This window comes from Phoenix dactylifera, chromosome 1 (assembly GCF_051530095.1).
Source record: "Phoenix dactylifera cultivar Ajwa chromosome 1, Ajwa_hap1_PhDact_Kaust_v1.1, whole genome shotgun sequence".
Taxonomy (NCBI): domain Eukaryota; kingdom Viridiplantae; phylum Streptophyta; class Magnoliopsida; order Arecales; family Arecaceae; genus Phoenix; species Phoenix dactylifera.
The window spans coordinates 36,216,846-36,240,525 of NC_143190.1; the positions used below are offsets into that span (position 1 = coordinate 36,216,846).

A 23,680-nucleotide genomic window follows, 5' to 3' on the forward strand; every position below is an offset into this window, starting at 1 on the left:
TGTTTAACTTGCCGCTGGTCTCTACTTAAATGCTAATAAACTTGTTCAGAATTTGCAATATATATATGTATATATTTTCTTATAAAATCAATAACTAGGTGACTACAGAGGGTGGCTTTTTTGGGTTTTTCGGGGCGGTTGGCGGGTTGCGGGGGAAAAGAAAGTATCACTTTCCTTCGCGCGGATCCACCGTTGGATAACCCACCGCATATATCTCAAAGCGATCCAAATCCTGTTGTAGCGCAGATCTCAGAGCGACAAGTGGATGATCCAACGGTGGATTCATGTGAAGGATACGACCCGGTCCCAGTCGACAAAACTCAGTTACAAGGCCGGCATCTTTCACGAGGGCAGTGTGGCCGCTTGGGGAGTGTGTGAAAGCGAGCTCTCGCCTTCTTACTCTCCGGGGGGCCTGTTGTTTTTCTTGGATGGAAATATTCTGAGAGGAAAGCGAGGAAAAATAAATTAATTTAGAGATGGAATTTCGAGTGATATTAGTGGCGATTCTGTTCTTCATCTCATCGGTAGCTACTGGAATTGGAGCTGGAATAGGGGAGGATTACGTCCGGCCCAAGCCCCGGAAAGCCCTAACTTTTCCATGGAAGCGGAAGCAGTCCTCGGAGCCCCAGCAAGTGAGTTTTCGATCGCCTTCTGCGGATAATTTAGAAAAAAAATCGCTTTGTTTGAGGTTTGGATCGTGATCTGATCCTATTTAGGAACGTCGCTCGCCGGATCTGTTGCTCTCATTGTTTCTAGTTTGTGGAACAGGTCGCTGATTGATGGTTTTAGTGTAGTTTGTTGGCTATTTTTAGAATGTTTTGATGGAAAATTCCTAATTGGTTCTGGTGCTATTTATCCAGGAACTGCTTCGAACTCAAAATTCCCAGTTTCAATGTACTGAGGGCAGATTTTTATTTTTTTTTCATGTTTTTCACTATTTTTGAATGTTTTGATAGAAAACTAAGTTAATTTTGGTGACAGTTTGTTCAGCAGGTGCGCTTAAAAATTCAAAATGTCAATTTCCCCTGTATAGGGGTGATTTTCTCGAGAAAAAAAACTATAAAGTGGTAATTAACCATAGGCTTTTAGGCTGACAAGCTTCCGAAATGATTATTTCTGCCGTTGTTGTTCTCTAGGCTGGGATCTGATCCCCATTTATTGGAGATCTGGATAGAATACTTTGCGTTGCAGGTGAAGCATTGAGACTCTGAAATCATCTTGTCAGTTTAGTTTCGGAATTGGGCATGGTTACCTCTTGCTATTTTTACTGTGACTCCCATGCTCATGCTAAATTCACTGAGAATCGGCTATCATTTTACAAGGAGTAGTGTGATGTTGGCAATATTCACTTTCACTTATGGGGATCAGATTGTCTGCGGGTTTAGCATGCCATTGTCCAAAAAAAGGAATGCAATGAATAAAAAAATGGCATCTTTTCCACAGATTGGCAAGATTTAAAAATGACGATAAGTGTAATGCTGTCTGTCTAAATATTTGCGAATGTGTATGAATATACTTAAGCATGATATATGGCAGTGTGCTTGACTTTTGTAAGGTTCTAATATATGCAATGTGTGAAGCTCCAACCCTGGGATGCCTTGGATTCTGAATTGTTATTCATTTTACTAGAAAAACTAGAAAAGTAATCCTGTTCGGTAGGATCAAAAACGTCCTTTGTAATAGTTATAAATATCATTCACGTCTCATATTTTCTTGGAGGCAAAAATTATTTCAACAGCAACCTTTTTTCTATATTTTTGCAGGTTCACATTTCTTTGGCCGGGGAAAAACAGATTAGAATATCATGGATCACTGATGATGAAACTTCTCCTTCTATTGTTAAATATGGAACTTCACCTGGAGAGTACACTTATTCCTCTGAAGGAGAAAGCACATCCTATAATTACTTATTGTATAGTTCAGGGGAAATACACCATGTTGTTATTGGACCTCTTAAAGATGACACAGTTTATTATTATCAGTGCGGGGGACGAGGACCAGAATTTCATCTTAAGACCCCTCCCTCTCAGTTTCCTATAACATTTGCTGTAGTTGGTGATCTTGGTCAGACAGGGTGGACAACATCAACTTTAAACCACGTAGCTCAGTGCAAGTATGATGTGCAACTTGTTCCAGGGGATCTCTCATATGCTGATTACCAGCAGCATCTATGGGATTCTTTTGGCGAACTGGTGCAGCCACTTGCTAGTGCTAGACCATGGATGGTAACAGAAGGAAACCATGAGAAGGAGAGAATATTAATCTTTAAACCTGGATTTCAAGCATACAATGCTCGGTGGAAGATGCCTTATACAGAAAGTGGATCTACATCAAACCTGTATTATTCTTTTGAAGTAGCAGGAGTCCATGTCATTATGCTCGGTTCTTATACAGATTATGATAAAAACTCAGATCAGTATGCTTGGCTTAAGGTTAGTCTGTTTTATAGTTCCTACTGTGAAGCTTAAATATCCTTCTTAACTCACTTTTCTCATGGTTATTTTATTTCTTTCTGTAGCCTGGGAAACTTAGTAGAAAGCAACAAATTTTTCCAGTTCTCTGGAAGAAAGATCAAACTAGCCTTACAGGGCGACCGTGTAATATAGATGTGAACATATAATTTGTTATTGGAATTAAATTTTGAAAATAGAATAGAATCTGTCTCGCTTCTCCCTTAGTTTCCGGCAATATTGTACTAAGGACAATCATTCGTAAGAACTGGTCATAAGCATTATTAACTTCCTGCAGGCGCTACCTACTTGACTTTTCAGTTAACGTTGTAAACACATTTCTTGATATAATGATGCATCCTCATCTTATGGCTCATATGCTGAAATTTTTGTGTCAATTAAACTCTGTCTGAAAATAAAAGATACTATATTCCGTTTTAGCCAGAGTGCATGTCTCCCTCCAATGAACATTTCCTGCCCCAGAATTAGTATTCTTACTTCACCTAGTGAAACAATTAGTTTTTCTTCGGTTTTCTCAGATTTAGGGCTTGGATTTCCTTTTATGTTTTTCCTAATTCAACTGCATAGAAATTCAAAGAAAAGAAAATGGTTTAGTATTTTATATGGATGAAGAGAGAATCCATTTCCTTTTGATGTTACAGGCTGATCTTGCTAAGGTGGACAGAGAAAAGACACCATGGCTGCTAGTGTTATTGCATGCACCATGGTATAACAGCAACTGGGCTCATCAAGGCGAAGGGGATGGCATGAGGGCTGCGATGGAACGCTTGCTTTATGCTGCCGGTGTTGATATTCTTGTTGCTGGACATGTGCATGCTTATGAACGTTCAGTATGTCTGGATGACATGTAACTCTTTACTTTCCCACTCCTGTTCGAAGTAAGGCACTCATTGCACTTCACACTTTCAGGAACGTGTCTACAATGGTGGCTTGGACCCTTGTGGAGCTGTACATATAACTATTGGAGATGGAGGCAACAGGGAGGGTCTGGCTCAAAGGTACAGCATTTCCCCTGGCATGGTGCATCATGCTTAATTATATTACTAGAACTTGTGACCTTCATATTCATGGTGAAATTACTGAGCTTCTGAAGATATCTTTTTTGTAGTATAATTACTTAATTCCTCTTGTACTTATCAGATATATTCAGCCAAGACCAGACTGGTCAGTTTTCCGTGAAGCAAGTTTTGGTCATGGTGAGCTGGAGATCATAAATAAGACTCATGCCTTTTGGAGTTGGCACAAGAATGACGATGATGAACCAGTAAAATCAGATCAAGTCTGGATCACCTCATTAGTGAGTTCTGAATGCTTTGCTAATAGGAAGCCAGAGTTCAGGAAGATTCTGATGGCTCCTTAAGTCTGGAAATTTCAGCAGTACCACCCAAAGGAATCTAAGGGTTTCAGCTTAGTTCAACAAGGATTATGTTCGAGAAGTTCTTCTAGCACCAATTAGTCCTATCAAATATCTTGTCTTTCCAGCATGGTACACTAGTATGTACAAAGCCTTGAACTTGATAGTTGATGCTGTATGACATGTAGCATTATTAGGGTTGGAGCCTGTACTTGTTAGCATAAACTCTAGTTTCTTAGCTAATGCAAGAACTCATGGTTGTTCAAAGTTAGATGCAACCGAGGCAGATGAGTTGAGTGGCTTGATGTAAATTATTTGCTATTAATAAGTATGGACGATGGTTTCTAAGGTTGCATTGATGTTTCCAATTTCAAAATCATGATTTATGCTTCTCTTGGAATTAAATTTTTTTGATTTGAATAGAGTTCACTTAAGAAAGAAGATTCAAAAAAGGGAAAAAGGAAATATATCAAAGAGAGAAATCTAAATTTGAAACTATAAACTTCTAATCATCTGATTTTTAGACCTTAAGGAGTTCTCATTCCATAACCGAGAAATTGTATTACAAATTCCTCTGGTGAATTCAAAGACAACGGGAAGTCATTATTATCACAAACTGCGGCATAAGAAGAACTTTTGAGTAGAAAATTAAGATGAGAGCGCATGGAAAGGCCAAATAGTGGGCATGCTTTTGCGCCTGTCTTAATGGCTATGACACTGCTTGCAGTGCTGTCATTTCATTTTGAATACTGAATAGTCGTTTCAGCACAATCATACAAGATGTCAATTTGAAGCGAGCCACATTAACAGTATGTAAGTAGCATCAGTTCAGTACACCTCTCCACGCCGGTGATCAATAACTTGGGTGACTCAACAAACTGCAGGCACATAGATGATCAAAGGCTCCAATGAATTCACAAAATAAATTGCTGGCATGTAAGATTGTTATTACTCTGTGAGAGGAACTCTTGTTGCTTGGCTATATATTGCGTGCGGTACAAGATTAGCCAAACATGTCGCCCTCAAAAGAACTCTCCAGACGACATGAGCTAGAGGACTTTATGTGAAAGAGGGAGATGATCCATGAGGTGCTCCAGATCTCATTAAACGAATTGTCATCCTTCTTACTGATGAAACTTTACAAAACCAACATGGCTTACCACAAGCTTGGTGACTACGTTGTATTCGTTCAACTTGTATAAACTCGAGCCATGTCAAAGATTTTAGAGTACTGCTGGAATCCAACAATCATATTGCCTTGCCTGCTTTTTTCCATCAAGTGTATACAAAATCACAATCCAACCAATGATGGCTTATCAATGATAATATGAAAGGCTTCATTTTTAAGCATCAACACCATATACAGATACCAACAGCTTAGTGTACTACATTGTTTGGCACTTAAGATTAGTACCATTTATCATGTACATGGCTGTTCATGTATAGCATTTAGAAGCCTGAAATTAATCAGGACGGAATCTCCACAAAATGGCAATTAAAAAGCCTCAAATTTTGTCACTGATTATCATCTGCAACTAGAAGTAATAGGTTGACAGTTTCTCTAAACCTTCGCATGGTAATGTCCCTTTCAGCACGCAGGCGAGCATTCCTATATGAATGGAGGCAGCAGGTACAATATCAACATATTCAGTACATCTTATATGCTTGAGACAATGAAAAGATCGCATGTTGTCTCACCTCTTCTGCAGCTCTGTCTTCCTTTCAAGATCCTGAGCAAGAAAGTTTAATCTCCTTAAATGACCCTGTAAATTGTGAACTGCAGCAAGGCCTTCTTGTATTGAACACATTTTCTTCAGAAGCTCAGCTGCAATAAAAAACCCTTCACTTTTGTTCCTGAGGCAATTGATAAAGTAGTTATAAGAATGAAAAAGCAATGGTGAAAATTTATTTACTGGTGGCTACCAAAGCCCGTCCATGATGCACAGGAAGCTGAACCCAATCAGAAGAGTATATAAGGAACCAGAATAATTTATATGACAATAAAAAAATATGAACTGCGTACGTATTTGATAATTAATCTGCAACTATGCAACAATATATCAACCATAATACTAAACTTATATGCAATATGAGGAAACTTATTGTGTCGTGATCAATGTACAGTTTTACTAAGTTCAAAACAAATAAGAAATTATCCATCTATATGTTAATATTTGTCAAGGAAAAACCAATCTATTAATAACTAAACAAACTATCAATTTTTTCAAAAACCTAACAAACTGTGTAAGATAACAGTAGTTTTGTTTTTACACACAAAATGCAACAAACTGTTTAACGACCCTTTTTTCTCTAATGGTCTAGATTTAGCAAAAATGAAGGCAATTATGTGAAGTTATGTCTAGATTTAACGACCCTTTTTTCTCTAATGGTCTAGAAAAAGTTGCCATATATTAAGCACAACCAATCAGTTTTTTGATAATTTCTTACGGGAGTGAAAGAGGAGAAAAAGCACTTAAACTACTCGCAAAGAAATATCAAGTTCAACGTACCTTTCATAATATTCCTCTAAAAAAATAAAAAGAAAATCCTTTCATACTATAAACTGATTGCAGAAACGGTGAACTCTCTCATGTTACGTGCAATCTATAAATATAATAAGGACAAAATTTTCTTAAATAAAAATTCATTTTTAATATAGCATTATCCAAAGTTCACCGTCTCGGTACTGGATCCCGTACAAGTGCCACACTAACACTGTGTTGGTACGATACAGAATCTTTTCAACGTACCGAATATCGATACACCACCCATACTAGTTACCGGTACAAGTGTCCCGTACCACCATGTTCGGGTCGGTACGATGAACCATGGCATTATCACTAAGAACCCACACCAATTATGAAATAACAGATATGACAGTTTTGACCTCCATTATGTTGTATATGCAATATTGAAGAATGGCTATCTTGTATCATAACAACCCATTATAACACAAATAATGGGTATTATTCGCATTTGTACTACTTCTCCAAATAAAGTGTGATATTTAAAATTAAAATTTTAACTAATTTTCTCTCTAGAGAAGTTTGTACCACCTAAAAATAATAATTTCTATGACATGGACAATGAGTTGGAAGACTACATTGTTTTTTTTTTCAATATTTTCTGCTATAATGCCAACAAATTTGAAATCACATCTTACGTGGCAAATAATAGTCATTATGGCCATTATAATGACCAATAATGATTTTGATAGGGGTTCATTGTAATGGAATAACACTAGAAATCTAGGCCTGAACAGATACATTGCTTTTGAATAATTGTATATCCTATCACACTTTTAAAGTGAATTTTATAGGAAAACAACCATTAACTTCACCTCCTGATTATACCATAATGAAGTCTGAGCATAAGCAAATCATCTATCGGTTACTATCACAATCAAAAATGCTTTTAGAATCATTTGTATTTCAATCATCACATGATTAACCAACAACATTATGGTCACAGAATTAGTTAGACACATCATAGGAGTAAATATTTACAACATGTTTATCAAATGCAAACAATTTACAAATTTGAGGAAAGCAACATAGTAATATGGGTTATACCAAAATTAAGTTAAATTACTCAACAATCAATTTATTCACCTATCAAGCACGAAAGTCCCTCATAGTTCCTAAAAACAAAAACTTATTCCAGATCATGACCATGTAATTGGATGCTAGTAATATGAAGAAATGTAATCATAAAAGACGATTCTTGGGCATAGGGTTACATTGATTGATAACTTAAGCGATCACTGTACATTTGCTCTTTCCATTGATCACAAGGGTCTCAATAACTACATTATTCTAATATAGTGGATTCCCATCAAAATCATAGTTGACCAAACATTAGTTGCCCCAACCCTTGTGATGGGTACTTATTAATTATATATAGAATGATAAATTATACAACACCAATATTGCTGAGTTACGCCCCGCGTGATGCAACAATTGCAGCGGAATACCGCACGAGGCGTCATTCATCGTATGAACGTGCCAAGAATTGTAGAGTTCAAAAATTTTTCTGAATCCAAATCCAGAAGATCCTTGAACTCAAGAGGGAGGGAGATTAAGATCTGAAGGAGGTTGATTAACATTCATGTAAATAGAAACAAAATTCAGAGATAACGATTTGAAGATCCCATCTTCAAACCTTGTGCGGTTTTATGAACACCGCAGCCTGATGATCTTTTTAGGTTCCTGATTAAGCCGCACACATGTCCGGCCTCTACAGGTATCCACACGAGGATCTAATCATCTGAGATAAGGTCTTACCGGAGTGCTAGCTCCTTGCAAAGACCTCCCATGACTATCAAATAGATTGGAAGATAAAAATCTGCAGCATACCTCTTTGAAGAAAAACCCTTTCTTCTTCAACCTTGCTCACGATGGAGGAAGATGAGGGATGTAGCTTTAACCATGGATCTTCCTTTCCTTGCACCCATGGAAGAAGAGGATGAAGAGCACCCCTTGCTGCCGTGGAGAAGGAGAAGAGGAAGAAGGGGCTGACGTAAGCAAGAACACCTTCTTCCTTGGCGTGATTTGATCTCTTCCTTTGCTTCTTCTTCTTTTCTTTCCAACACTTGGAGGAAGAAGAAACCTTTCACATTGCTGCCGTGAGGAGAGAGGAGGGCCTCCTCTTGCTGCCGTGGGAAAGGAAGAAGGGAAGAGGGAAGGAGGCGTGGAGAGGAAGAGGAGAACTCATACCTATAACGCCTCAAGGGTCCTTTAAATAAATTTGGGTTTAGGGCTTTTTCCAAAGTCTATCATGAGTAGGAGACAAACTTCTCGAAATAACCCATCCTTGGATAAATGCCAAGTGTCCACTTAATCAATTGATTAGAGCCTAATCCAATTGGGATTAATCCCTATGGCGTCATGCATGATAGAGTGCCATGTGGACTTTAGAGTCCGCACAAATCCTGGTTTAATCCAATTGACCCAATCATGAACCCAAATCAATTTGGGTCGAACTCAATTTAATTTGGCTCATTTAAACAGCCCAATTGCAATCCAATTGCAATCAATTCCACTTAATTTTTCTTCCATTAACTCACTAACACTTAGTGGGTTAATTCAATCTCCAATCATATTGATGATTGATTTCTATTGTGATTCAAAATCACAATTATAATAGTCTGACTAATTAAATTCTCTATTTGTGTGACCCCGTAGGTTCTATTCTGACTGGTAGTGAGACAATTAGATCTCTATCTCAATATCACTGAAGCTCCTTTCAGTGGACTAAACTATTTCAATTCTACTCTCAGGGTTCACTGATCGCCAAGTGAATGCCTTCGAGTCTCACAATCTACTAGTGACACCTAGCAGTATGTGATGGCAACCCAGCAGAATGGAATGTCTGAACCTCTACGTGCAGTTAGCGTATGATACAGTCCCTCTATCATGGATCCCGACGTGATGGAGGTTATGGATAACTCGTCAAACTTCATCGTCTGTCATATGTCAGATTTATTCGACTTCCAGTTTGAAATATGGAAAATTCTTTTTCCAAAATACCTGACCAAAAATTTATCGAACTCAATCTCATAAATCACATAGGATCACTCCTAATCTATCAAGGTCGATAGATTCCATCTAGATGCAACCCTATTTCGAAATGGACTTACTGCAGCCAATTCGTACTACAAGGACCCGAATGGCTAGGGCCCAAGTTCACATGCTCGTCAAACTACAGCAACCTCACAGTGAATAGCTGAGGCATCGCAGGTCAAAGCACCAGTCATACAACTGCAGCATAAGTAGTCACTGACGAGTGGATAGACATCCATGTGACTACTTTCTTTGGTCACGCTCAGTACCTTGTTCTCTAACAAGTACTGGCATAATCACTCCAGTGTCTCTATACCGTGAACTCGAGACTCGTCCATCTGACTAAGTGATGTGTGCACTAATCTCAGCGGATCGATCACCGTCCCTCGTGATGGATCCATCGATCAGGAGCATTTAGAAATTAATTCCTAATAACACATGCCTCAAATTTTCAACTCTTTGAGAATATGTATCATCATCTATTAATTTCTTGGACGATTCATGGATACATACAAACATGAATGAAAAACAAATTGCCCAATCTTATTTATTAATAAGAGTCAAATTAAAAATTTATGTCCCAGATTACAAATATGCATCAGCCACATTGGCTTCTAGAGCATACTTCTAGCTAAGGTTCGCCGTACCGGTACCGAACTCCGTACCGAAGCCGCACTAGCATAAGCGTACCGAATGTCGGTACGGTACGGTATGCGGTATGTCAGGCGTACCGACACTGGCGTACCGATACCGGTATCCATTGGTACGGGTACGGTACGCCCGGTACCGACCTGTACCGATCGGTACATCATACCATGCTTCTAGCAAATATAACAATATTTTATTGGACAAATGTTATCCAAATCACTGTTATAAAATCACTTTTATAAAAAGTTAAATAAAATTGAATCTTGAAATATTATTATAATTGTAAATACCATTATAATAACTATTGTCCTTTTTTCTATTATTAGTAAGGTTGCAAAAGGGTTGGGTTGATCAATGACTCAACCACCTGACCCACCACATTTTTGGAGACCCATGGGTCGGGTTAGGGCTCAAAAAATTGGATGCATGTTTTCTGATTTGAAGCAACCTGACCCAATTGGATCAAACACGACCTGAAAACCCAAATTATATAAAACCTCATTTTCATATCTTTTCAATTCACTAAATGAACCTTACTTAAACTAATTCTATTTGTTCATCTCAATAACCCAATCTCCTCACCTATTTTCACATAATTATATTTAAATATTCATTGTTTGTTTAGGTGGATTCTTATTTGTAATATTAAGTATATAAATATTTATTTTTAAAAAATGTAGCTTGCAAACTTGTACTAGGTTGGGTCTGGATTTTGGATTATCTTTTCTGACTTGATCCAACCTGACCCGACCAATATAATATCCAGGTTTAATTTCATCAACAAAAAATAGACCAATCTAGCCCAACTGAATCCAACCCGACCTGAAAACCCAAAGTATATAAAACCTCATTTTCTTCACCCCCAATATCTTTTCAACTCATCGAATGAACCTTTTTAAACTAATCCCTCTTCGTTCATCTCAATAAGCTCGTCTCCTCTTACCTATTTTCATTAATTATGTTTAAACATTCATTGTTTGTTTAGCTGGATCCCAATATATAATATTCTCAAGTATACAAGTATTTATTTTTTAAAATTGTTGTATATTAGCAGTGATCACTTTCTTGGACAAATTATAAAAAAAAGCTTTGGAATGGAAATTCATATTTAAATTGGCTTTGTAGTTTATGTAAAATTTTAATAATTTTATATTTAATTATCAATTGCAATATTTTAGTTATAAAATGATAACTAAATGCTTGGCCTAAACTGTAGAGCCGACTTGGCTCAGTTCAAACCTGCATCAAGACATCTCGGGTTAGGTCTAGGTCATAGTTGACCCAACCCAATATGATTCATCCATTAGGTCTAAAATCTTTTCCATAGGCTCAACCTAACCCAATCCGATCAACAAATGTGTTGGATTCGAGCCCTAAATTAAGATCCAAACATGAAACTATGTCAGGTCGAGGTCAAGCATCCCACAGTCTAACATGACCCATTTGCAGCCCTAATTATTGGAGAGAGACCTAATGTGATTATAACGGCGATTAATTTTAAACCATGGATCTATGGTCACCAATGCTCGAGTTAACTGCTCCCTTATAATATATTGCTGAAGTAACAATGATAAAAAAATCAAACAAATTCTAGGCCTAAGGCAAAACTCTTACATCGGATCTTTAGTATGGAATCATCCCAATTGATGTTTTGGTGTTCCGATTGGTGGTAAGCACGGGAGCTTGGGCCACTCTTATGGCGCCATGTTATGCACCATATTAGATTGGTAACTTATAATTATTTGATAAAGGTCTTAACCACATAAATTTTTTAAACTTGAAGTTAAACTATAATGGTTTCTGGCTCCCTTCACAATGTTGTACTAGCAATTAGACACATGTAATGCATATTAAAAAATAAAGTAAAACAGTTTAAAGGATTAAAGGATAGGAGAGAGAAAATATGTGGATTACAAAAGGAGTATCGATTTTTTTTTTGCCTATTTTAAATTTAAAAGAGTTTAGTTGTGTAACAACTCAGGACCTTATCCAAAATGGCTAGACGGAAGGTATTATTTGGGTTTCTCGATCCTGTATAAGTACCCAAGATCTATCTAGCAAATAACCGATGTGGAACTAAACATACGCTCGTATAGATCCTTACATACTCCTTCCGTTTAAGCCCTAACGTCCTCATCAAGCTAAGGGTTCAAATCCATTCAAATCTAATTACAAACACTACGATCGGCCCATGGTCAGCCTCAATAAATTCGTGCTACAGTGTCCCCTAGTCCACAGATTATGGGCCAGGTCCGCTCTGAAACCATTTGTAACAACCCAGGACCTCACCTAAAATGGCTAGCCGAAAAGTATTATTTGGATTCCTTGATCCTTTATAAGTACCCAAGATCTACCCAGCAAATAACCGATGTGAAACTAAACACACGCTCGCATGGGTCCTCACAATAGGGATCCGAATAAGAGATGAGTAGAGATCATTTAAATAAAGTCCATTTGATGTGAGAAACTATGTAGATAAGAGAGAGCGCAGAAATAAATAGAGTACACGAGGTTTATATATTTGACTTCTTACATATTTTTCCATGGATATTTGCACAAAGATGACTCAAGAGAATTCTTGTCACAAAATTTGACGGATGGAATCTAAATAGCATATTACTCTCATGTAATAATATAGTATAGGTATAAAATAATGGAAATCATCGTAGTTCTTATAATTCAATTTTTTGCATCAACAATCTGTAACAACGCAGGACCTCACCTAAAATGGCTAGCCAGAAGGTATTATTTGGGTTCCTTGATCCTGTATAAATACCCAAGATCTATCCAGCAAATAACCGATGTGGGACTCAACACACACCCGCACGGATCCTCACATACTCCTGCCGTTCAAGCCCTGACGTCCTCGTCAGGCTAAGGGTTCATATCTATTCAAATCTAATCACAAACACCATGATTGGCCCGTGGTCAGCCCCAATGGATCCGTGCTGCAATGTCCCATAATCCACATAGGTTATGGGCAGGTTTGCTCTGATACCATTTGTAACAATGCAAGACCTCACCCAAAATGGCTAGCCGGAAGATATTATTTGGGTTCCTTGATCCTGTATAAGTACCCAAGATCTACCCAGCGAATAACCGATGTGGGACTAAACACACGCCCGCACGGGTCCTCGCACAAGCCCTCCAAAAGAGATTGTACAACCATAAAAAGATAAATATTTTCATCACAATTTTATCAAATGAACAATGATTGGGAGAATAGCACTTATTTTTTTATTATAATATTGTTATAATTGTTATTATTTTAACAATAAAAAATAGGATATCATATATTGTAGGAAAATTTCAGTGGTTATAACCATCATACAATCAACGACATTATCAGTGGTGGAATAGAATGACATTGCTATTGAGACCATGTTTGCGATAAGACTAACACCATGGATTGATTCAGTTCCAACCATCTCACTATTATTTGATGCTAATACCATTCCATAGTGGCCAATGTGTTCCCATCCAAGGAATGCCTTCTCTAATTTAGTGACCACAAATGGTTCTAAGGAAGGGCAAAATTGGAATTTAACATTTGTCATTTGCTATGTGGAGACCTAGGTCAATTGGCGCGGATTACGATGAAATTGTATGTCCGGGCAGAAATCAGATAATAGGACTGAAGTAGGAATAGATAAAATGATGAAGGGGAAAAGAGAAGGAAAAGGAGTGAAAAGTTGAGGTCCAAAGGATCTCCAAGAATATGCTTTAGTTACTTTATATAGATATATAAATAACAGAAGTATTCAGAACGCCAACATTGTCCATAGTGCATTGAAGGGATTTTACTAAAAATCTTAGTTTGGTATACTTATTTGGATTTAACCATCTAATTCACAATATCTAGTGATATCTATATACTATTATTACCTCTACTTTTGCAATTAGACCTAATTTTCACAAGTATGACTAGTTTGTGAAACATTGTTATATAAATTAATTACAAGGTGAACAAACCTTAGCAGCTCCTGGAAGATTATTTCCACTGATTGAGGAGTATTGATCAACACATGAAGCAGTTGTGGATAACGAATGATATTTCTCAGAGTACAGAGTATGTGCTTCAAGACTTCCTGATCAGGGACCCCACGATTGAGCGAGTGGATTTGCTTTAGTAAAATGTTAACTGCACCAGCAGACACCAGTGTTTCACAACATATCTGCGAAACCTCTGTAGCCATATCTGTGTTCACACATTATGAAAAATGCAGAACCTCAGTTTTCCAAAATGAAAGATCTTCAATGCAATGATACGACAGAATAATAACATGCTTATTGTATAAACCATGTATTTATAACATACTTTTCAAAAAAAAAGGCAAGGAAATACAGCTTTGAACTTGAGAGAGACTTATATTGGAGCTCATTTAGATGACCAAAGTGCATATGCACTACCCAGACACATAATACAGGCGCAAACTTGTAAGAAAACTTATTTCAAACCCAGCAAATGCATTTTGGCTTCTTAGGAAAACAAATCAGCAGACTGTATAGTATGTACCATGTGAAAAAATGGATAGTTGGAGAAAAAGCTTGGAGAAGCCAGGCATATAGCACGCACTAAGTTCTTCTCAAAGCAACAATCAGAATTGGTTTATGCAATACAATTACCAAAGCTATAACTTATAACCACACCTTCCCTAGACATAAAAAAGAAGCCAATATACTAAACATATAGTATTTCTCCAGAATAGTATAAACATGTCAAAAGACACCCTGCAGGATTCAATAAGGTCCCCCCTACCCGAGGGCACAGGTACCAAGTAAGGGTGCACAAGAACACATCAACCCACTCATTCTCGAGCAAAGCATGTTGCTACTACATGATCCTCGCAGTTTCACCATAACTTTTGTAGTTCCCACATGTATAAACAAATGACAAGAAGATTGATAGAAACATAAAATGTATAAAACACAATAGATGTTAGTAAGGTGGGTAGTCTGAAATATTCTTATTGTTTATATGATAATAATAAGGAAAAACATTTCACACTCAAGTTAGAACTCTGAGAAAAACATCTGAGAATGAATTTGATGTCGTTTCTTCAAAACACACAAACATGTTGGAAATATGACAGGGAATGAATGCAAAACTTTCTTGGTTTTTTATCAAAAAGAAAGAAGAGAAGGGAAGACAAAGAAGAAACCAACTGGAAGCCCTGCAGATTAGTTTCTCAGTGGTTTCCTTGTAATTCCCATGTACTCAAACATGTCCCTGTTATGAATTCTCGTTTCCTTTCCCTTTCTCCCACCAAAGTCTAGCCACACTTGCCCGCTTCTGCCCCTGCTTCCCATTAAAGCAAGATGGCTTATACTCTAAGCAGCTAAGTAGCACTATCCAAAGAAATGTATGCAAAGTGTCAAGGACAAAAGACGACATATAATGATCTAACATGGTATAATAATATAAAAGACAGCAAATGTAAAGATCTTAATTGCAACATAACGTTCACAGTAGGTTATGCAAGCATAATGAAATATTTGGAAGCTAAATGCCAGGATTATTTTTTCTCTAACGTTTACAGTACGTTTCAGAAGATGATGACACAATGACCCAGAATATTGATGTGAAGTGAAAGAAAGCTTACTCAGTGTAGCACAGGTATGTCGAATGTTACTAACGCTTCTACAACCAAGGAGTTCCGAAAGTGCAGAAACTAGTCTGTTGATTAATCGCATATCATTATCCACATTTGCAGCAGACTTTTTTATCCTGTATCGCAGCTCTACTATTTGTTGCCTTGAATTTTTCCGTGCTAGGTAACCTTTACAATAGGACTGTGAGCAAGAGATAGTTAATCAAACACCAGCACAACAAGGGAATATATGAGGAGTTTAGAATTAAAATTAGAAGGCAATATGAGACCAGAGTTCAATAAACACTCAAGTAAAAGAGCTACTAAGGCCAATAGGAGATGTTCAAATGTTTCAAAATAATTATATTGTGTTTATAACTTAAATATCAACACAATTGCCAACAGGTCAAATTTTTTTCTTTTTTTCTAATGAAAGTCCACAGATTATTTTTTGTTGCCTGAATACACAGTATGTAGTTGTACCAAAAAACACCACATTCTGTATCTCTTTTACCAGCCATGCGAACTTGATGATAAGGCAAGATATCTTATATAAACAGATTTGGGACAACAGTGGACAATGTTTAGGATATATGAAACCTTACAACAGGACCTAGCATTGCAGAATTACTGAATTAAGCCAATAAATGGATGATGGATCAAATCAAGCAAAAAAAGGAAAGACTGAAATTGTTGCATCTGGGTGGAAACAGTAGGATATAAGTGAACATCTGTGTGTCTTAGAAAAATGTTGAGTAACTGAGGTATCAAAATTCAATTTGGACCAAAATTGGCCCATTCCAGACTAAAGAGCAAAAACAGAATAGGCCTTTGAGAGCCAATCAAATTTTTTTACAAGGTAAAAAAAATCAATCTTGATTATGGTTTCCGCCAAGCAGATTAAGCTTTGATGATGTAGTTTCAGCAATCTTGACAAATTCAGTCTGAGTTGAGGTGAAAAAAATAATAATAAAATCAGAAAATGTAGAATATCAGAAACAATTGCTGATAAGGATACCTAAAACAAGAAAATATGTATGATATCATATAACAGAATATCGATCTTAGCATGTAAAGATTTAGTTCTATTACATTGGAACTATTAAAAAATCTAAAATATTAAGAAATGAAAAGGAAATGTTAGAATACATGCTTCAATATCCTTTTAAAGTAACTTAATTGTACTATGACAAAATAAAATATAACAATTCAAACAACAGAAATATGACCTAATGAGGTATGAGCTGTAACCATATTTAGAAAGAAATAAGAGAAATTAGTCAATCCATATCATCATGAAAATTGCAAGACTACCATTAGAATTAAAAGTTTTCTGTCTGATCTGCAGATTTGAATATAAAGGTGATTGATCTACAAAATCGGTTATAATGGAGATCAGAAAAATACTATCAAAAGTTCTCAAGCTTCCAGACCTAAAACTTAGGTTGCATTTGGCATCACTTCCCCTTTTCTGTTTTCAGTTTTCATGAAAACTAAAACAGCTTCTTTTTTTTTTTCTTGAAAACCAAAACCAAAACTTGTTTGGTAGTCTCTTGGTTGTATTTGGCAGCAGTTGCAATGGTGTTGGCAACTGTGGCAGCCAGCAATTGACGGCAGTGGCCTATTAAAAATATGTATGATATCATATAACAGAATATCGATCTTAGCATGTAAAGATTTAGTTCTATTACATTGGAACTATTAAAAAATCTAAAATATTAAGAAATGAAAAGGAAATGTTAGAATACATGCTTCAATATCCTTTTAAAGTAACTTAATTGTACTATGACAAAATAAAATATAACAATTCAAACAACAGAAATATGACCTAATGAGGTATGAGCTGTAACCATATTTAGAAAGAAATAAGAGAAATTAGTCAATCCATATCATCATGAAAATTGCAAGACTACCATTAGAATTAAAAGTTTTCTGTCTGATCTGCAGATTTGAATATAAAGGTGATTGATCTACAAAATCGGTTATAATGGAGATCAGAAAAATACTATCAAAAGTTCTCAAGCTTCCAGACCTAAAACTTAGGTTGCATTTGGCATCACTTCCCCTTTTCTGTTTTCAGTTTTCATGAAAACTAAAACAGCTTCTTTTTTTTTTTCTTGAAAACCAAAACCAAAACTTGTTTGGTAGTCTCTTGGTTGTATTTGGCAGCAGTTGCAATGGTGTTGGCAACTGTGGCAGCCAGCAATTGACGGCAGTGGCCGACGGTTGCGACAATGGTGCCAGTGCACTACAAGGGCTGGTGGCAGCAATGGTGACAGCAACAGGCAGCAGCGGGGACTGCTCGGGGTGGCTGTGCCAAGGGCAACATATGTGGTGGTGATGGCCATAGGTGGTTTTGGTTTTCAAAAGGAGGTGAACCTGATTTTTTTTGTTTCTACAATTTCTAGAAACTAAGAACGGAATTTTCAAAAATTGAAAATGGAAATTGGGTTACCAAACACCATTTTTGCCTTCTTTCTATTTTTTTGAAAAAAAATAACTGAAAATTGAAAGTGATGCAAAAAAGGGCCTATGGTTCTTTAGCTGTTTGGAAATCTTTGAAAAGAAAAGGAAAGAAAAACATTCTAAAAAGGAAAAATCTGATTCTTCTTTTTTTGATTGTTTAGCTTCTCACCATCCAACAGCTAGAAAATTGGATCTCTCCAAAAGTTTTAATTTTCGAAGATCTTTTCCAATTAACCAACTTTAGCAAGACTTGAGCTCAAATCTCACAAATTAGAACTTATCTAACAAGTCGCTTTCAGGATCCTAAATCAACTACAAAAATCAGCATTCTCTTTCCCGCAAAAATCTATCTGAAAAAAAGAAAAAAATCTCCACACACTGTGAACTATAACCTTTTCCTTGAATTGCATTCAACTAACATCCAAAAGCTTCAAATTTCTCAAAACTTGCACAACTTGAGTAGATGTTAGATAAAGGGTTTCTAGAAATCACAACTGAGAAATCCTTCACTGCCACAACTCTTGATGAGCCTGCTCTCGTCGCCTAGCTAGTCTAAGCACATTCTGTGAAAGAGCTGTTCTATAGAAGCAATCAATACCAATTTCTGGAGATGCCCTACTCCTTCTGATGATTGTTTATTGTGAATCCGTTCGACATATATGCCTTCACTCGGGGCCATCCAAAAAGTAGAGAAATGAAGAAGTGACGTCCAAGCCCGTGGTCGCAATGTCGCCTCCACGCAAGCCCTCGGTCACCAAGCCGACCTCGTCCGCTTGGAAGGACACAACCCCGGCCAGCCTTCCGGAAGCCTATAGCTTAAGGCAGAACTTACAAGCTTCTCACTAACCTCAATTGTAAGCTTAATTCGAAAGACAAAACTCAACAGACCAACTACCAAATGCGGAATGACGGTCGTGAGCCGGTCCTGATGGAATTCCTAGGCAGGAAGGTGGACAAGGTGGCGGTAACCCTCTTTATCTGGCGTAGCCTTTCGAGTGAAGCGGGCCTATTCGCTTCGTTGTCCAAATAAGCCTTTCACTTCACCGAGAGATCAAGGCTCCTCTTCGTGGCAATAAGAAGTTGGTCTGGTTGGTTTGCTTGCCAATCGATGGAATAAATGAATTAGCAGCCAAGATGACATGAACTTACAGACATACACTTAATATGGCTCTACAAGTCAGATTTAACCAAAATTTTAAAATCATTTTCATTTTGAAACCAATTTTGAGGGGAAAAAACAATACATTTGGTTTTGAAGTTTCAAGTTTCAACCATACTTGCAGTTAATCATATTCAACAAACAAACCATCCTTCCTAACCCTTTTTTCCATTCATTAAGTTAGAAGCGCATACTATTCTACCACCAGAAATCCCACAGTTCAGTTCATATCATCTTTGATCTTTGACACCCCCCCATTGTTTTAAATCATTTCACACAAAAGTGAGCCACAATATCAAGGATTACTTTCAATTTGTTGGGCACGCCAAAACCACAAGTTTACCCACTTTGTACTCAAAAAGTGCAACTTTTATCATCCCCAATCATTGTTCCAAACATAAACTATAAACTATCAAGGTAGCACCTAGCTTCACCATGTACAGACTTAGCTACCATATGCACTGCATATAGAGTGCCCAGATGGCTCAAATAAGCCTAGATGCTTTCACATGCAACCTGGCCTTCGATGAACTGCTTCCATGCAGGCAAGATGGGTTAGGTGGTGCTGAGAAGAAGAGGGGACATGGGGCTGCGAACCTTCAAAAGTAACTATCAACGAGGGATAGCAGCTAGTTGACAAAGGACCGTGTACAGCAACAAGAGCATCGCAGTAATAATCAAGGTTATTCTTTTGCTTACTTTTTCTGAACCCTCTGCCTCTCTGCCTTTTCTCCTTGTCTGCGGTTCCACATTCATCCTGCCTCCTTCGCTTCCAACCTTTTACGACCTCCTCCTCCATCTCCTCTTCCTCCCCTCCATATCCACAACTAACTCCTTTGGCCATTGTCCCCTCCTCTTCCTCGTCTCTGCCCCTCTCCTCTGACCTCCGCACTCCCCTCCTCTCTGTTATCTCTTTATTGGCCCATCACAATCTTGCCCCTTTGTGATGTTTTGGAAGTACACATCAGTCACAAGGGGGAAAAATTCTTGCTTAACAAAATCTCAATCTATGATCTGAAATAGGTTCTTAGGTTCTAATTGGATTAAATGTTTTTATGTTATCTTATTCTTTTGAGGAAAAACTTACATTAAGCTATTGCTCCCAACATAATCTGATGTTTCATTCACCCCAAAACCCATTTCTAAGCTTACATAAATACATCAAAAACAGATAAGTTGTAAAAGATTGTCAAGAAAGGTAGAGCAAGTATCAAAAAATGATACATACTTGGATTACTACAATGCGATGCTTATCTTGACATGCTGCTTGCCGAGCAATCCAACCACGAACATAAGCTTGAATAAGAACCACTGACCTTTTCCTTGATCTAATAAATAGAATATTTCTCCACCATCTCTGCAGTTTGAGTTATACCATAGATATGAATTGAATAGCATAGACATGAATTGTTTCTAATACTATTATAAACAGATATTAATCAAATTTAATACTATAAAAAACAAGTGAAGCGAAATAAATATTACAGAACAAATTTTGTCCTACTTGAATCATGTAAATGCTGTGCTGCAGTTTATGAGCAACCCTTCTAGCACCCTGTCCACGAATGAAAGATTGAATGAAGATGGCAGACATTGTTTGGGATTTGTGAAATAAAACATGTTTCCACCATCTCTGCAATTTTAAAATTGACTGTATTACTATCTTCAGCTCAATATTCTTCCCTGGATTGGCATTGCTTTTGCAGTAAAATCCACAACGCATCCTGCCAGATCGAAGGTAAGAAGCACCTGCATGGTTTAATATAACCGTTAGCATTTAGCATATAACGGAAGCAGGTTACACATTACAGAAGTCGAGACAATAAATATTTCTGAAAAATGAATACAGAAATAGTCTACTCAACCAAATAATTGAACATAATCACTGGGGCATCAGCAAAAGGCAAACCTAACAGCTTGTTTCGAGCAAGGTGCCCTCTTGAAAATCGTTGGATTACCACAACAGCAAGTCTATATCGTATAAATGCCTTATGACCTAACAGGCAACGAATGCCTGCCTGGATCTTTACGATTGCCCCAACTTGGTTTAAAAAGCTCATCCTAATGTACCAACAACGCCAATTACTCTGGATTTTAATTGCAGCAGATCTTTGTTCCAGAAAGCAATTACGTGTAGTAAATCTTTTCCAAGCCCTCTGTATCTTGATAGCGGCCAAGCTCGGAGACTCAAGAGATTCCCATCTGCAAACAGCTTGTTTTTCTTGTAACTGAGCAAGTAAATGAACATATCTAGACCTCATAATCTGACCACGAATATGTGACTGCAAAGCAATGGCTGCTGTTGCATGGTCTGAAAAAATTATGATTTCTGAAAATACACTACACTTTCTCTGATGCCTTCCTGCAATCCAAGCCCTTACAGCTTGTTGAATAAGCAGCACAGATTTTTTTATTTGCAGAAACCGGTGCCTTTCAATTATGAACCTGACATATCGGTCATGGGTTCCTGAGTTGTTGGTAAAATAGCATGTTAGGTTCCCATGTCAAACAAAACTATAAAGGCATAATGAAGAAAAAAAATACCAGATGATGGCTGCTGGACAGAGCAAGCAAGACTGGCTGTGTTTGAACTACTTTTTGAAGTCACAAATAACCAGGCCCGAATAGCATTTTGCAAAAAGGATGTTGCCATTTTAATCTTCAAGAATTTGTTTCGTTCAATATTTCCCCTGAAGTGAGATTGAATAACTCTTGCAGCCCATTCTGGGGAAAAATAGCAATAGCCCAGGTGTCACAAGGAACAGTTTACATAACATATAAGCTGAGATAACAAATGAAAAAAAATAGGAAAATTATTAGAGCAACTAGGAGACAACCTATTCCATCAACCACAATTAAACCAATTATAGTGCAACATCAGCTGATACATAATGCAATTTTGGAACCAAAGAAGAAATTGTTGACATATCTCCAACCCAATAAATACAAAAAAAAAAATGGATCTTGTCACAGGTTTCTTATAACAGCAAGAAAGTTAAAGCAATTAACTGACAAAAAGCTATCTGCAGCAAAAAAACAACACATAAAGAGCATGGAATTTGCAAAACATCTGAATTTTGTATCCTGACATCCACAAGAATGTAAAAAGGATTATTTTTTCTTTTTTTTTGCTAAATTCAGTAAAACATATTGATGTTAACTCTGATGTTTCAAAAACTGACTTCTCACAGCAGATCATGAAGTATGTAGTTTTAGCACATAGGAAGTAATGTTAATGCTACAAGTAGGTATATGTATCATAAGATGAACAAATTATAAATACCGCAACTTATTAAACCAACTTGATTCCAGCACATCTTACTTAATTGATCTTTTATGATCTATCAGACATAGCTTCAGTATGTTATTTCACTTATAACATGTGCCTTAGAGTTGAACACAATACCATATATTAAACATCGCCAACTTCCTTCTTCTAGACCTTTTCAAGCCTAAAGGAACATCAGAGGGTTTTATGAAGGATATCACATTTTTTTAAGGAAAAAAAATCCTACACGGGTAAATAATTGTTTCCATTTACACTTTAAGACATTCATTAGACCAACAAATATATGAAGATCTCATTATCAATTGTTTTATTTTTCTGAATAAAAGAGAAAATGAAATAAAAGAAAATAATTGAATTGCATGACAGATCCAAACCTGCATTATCAAAATATACTTTCATAGAATCGTAAAACACGCGCTAAAAAAGGAAGTTTTGAAACAACTCACAAGTAACATCATCATAACCTGTAGACTATTTTGGGTTCACAGTGATATATGTCAGATCAGATAAATCCTTTTTCTTAAAGAATTAAAAAAAAAAAAAACTTCAATGCAGCAGCAGGTCAAAACATGCCCCCCCGCCATACCCAAAAAAAAACTTTATAGAATCATCTGTGTAGATAGAACACTGAGATCGTAGATTTATTAGTGAATTATGCCCATAGTAAGAAATCATCATCATGCCATGAATTCAATTATATTATCGAGAAATAATCAAGATGAATTGAAATTTCAACAGTAAACAACAAAGCAAAACCTTCAGCATCGTATTTATCCAATGCTGCTTCTTTCAGTGGAGAGTCAAATTTCAGCGAATTTTCTCCCTGAGACTTGAATTTAGTATGTAAAGCGTCCATGGTAATTGACAGCCGAGAAACTGCTGAAGGCTTAATATCTGGAGTTTTATAATCTGAACTTGTAAATCTGTATGATCTTAGTTGATCCTAAAAGGCAGATGCAGTACCCACACAAGTTATAGTCAAGCATAATATTATCAAATCATACAAAATAACATGTGCATGGAGCCTTACCAATTTTTTCCGGTGAATGAGTTGAGAAGCAAGAAATACAAGAAGAATTATTACACTCCGCTCGTCATAAGATGCATCATTATCTAGTATGTCACCTATCTGCAGTACCTG

The 23,680-nt window shown here is 36.9% G+C and overlaps 2 protein-coding genes across 3 annotated transcripts in view; one reads left to right on the forward strand and one right to left on the reverse strand.

Annotated features, from left to right (window-relative positions):
- The first annotated feature begins 322 nt into the window (after positions 1–322).
- On the forward strand, positions 323–4,180 carry LOC103723321 (purple acid phosphatase 18-like). The gene is made up of 5 exons (XM_008814207.5): positions 323–632; positions 1,764–2,432; positions 3,113–3,301; positions 3,381–3,469; positions 3,612–4,180. Exons 1-5 carry the CDS (start codon positions 477–479, stop codon positions 3,829–3,831), a joined length of 1,323 nt encoding a protein of 440 aa, XP_008812429.4. The 5' UTR covers positions 323–476; the 3' UTR covers positions 3,832–4,180.
- Positions 4,181–5,165: 985 nt separating this feature from the next.
- LOC103723331 (binding / calmodulin binding protein) overlaps positions 5,166–23,680 on the reverse strand; it is a 29,955-nt gene continuing 11,440 nt past the window's right edge. For both annotated transcript variants that reach the window (XM_088723131.2, XM_088723130.2), the window contains exons 10-19: positions 23,570–23,677; positions 23,296–23,482; positions 21,795–21,974; positions 21,160–21,717; positions 20,755–20,999; positions 20,479–20,607; positions 15,638–15,827; positions 14,007–14,232; positions 5,524–5,679; positions 5,166–5,434 (exon numbers count right to left, since the gene is read on the reverse strand). In XM_088723131.2, coding sequence (XP_088579257.2) covers positions 5,341–5,434; positions 5,524–5,679; positions 14,007–14,232; positions 15,638–15,827; positions 20,479–20,607; positions 20,755–20,999; positions 21,160–21,717; positions 21,795–21,974; positions 23,296–23,482; positions 23,570–23,677 — 2,073 coding nt within the window. In that variant the 3' untranslated portion in view covers positions 5,166–5,340. The remainder of the gene's footprint in view (positions 5,435–5,523; positions 5,680–14,006; positions 14,233–15,637; positions 15,828–20,478; positions 20,608–20,754; positions 21,000–21,159; positions 21,718–21,794; positions 21,975–23,295; positions 23,483–23,569; positions 23,678–23,680) is intronic.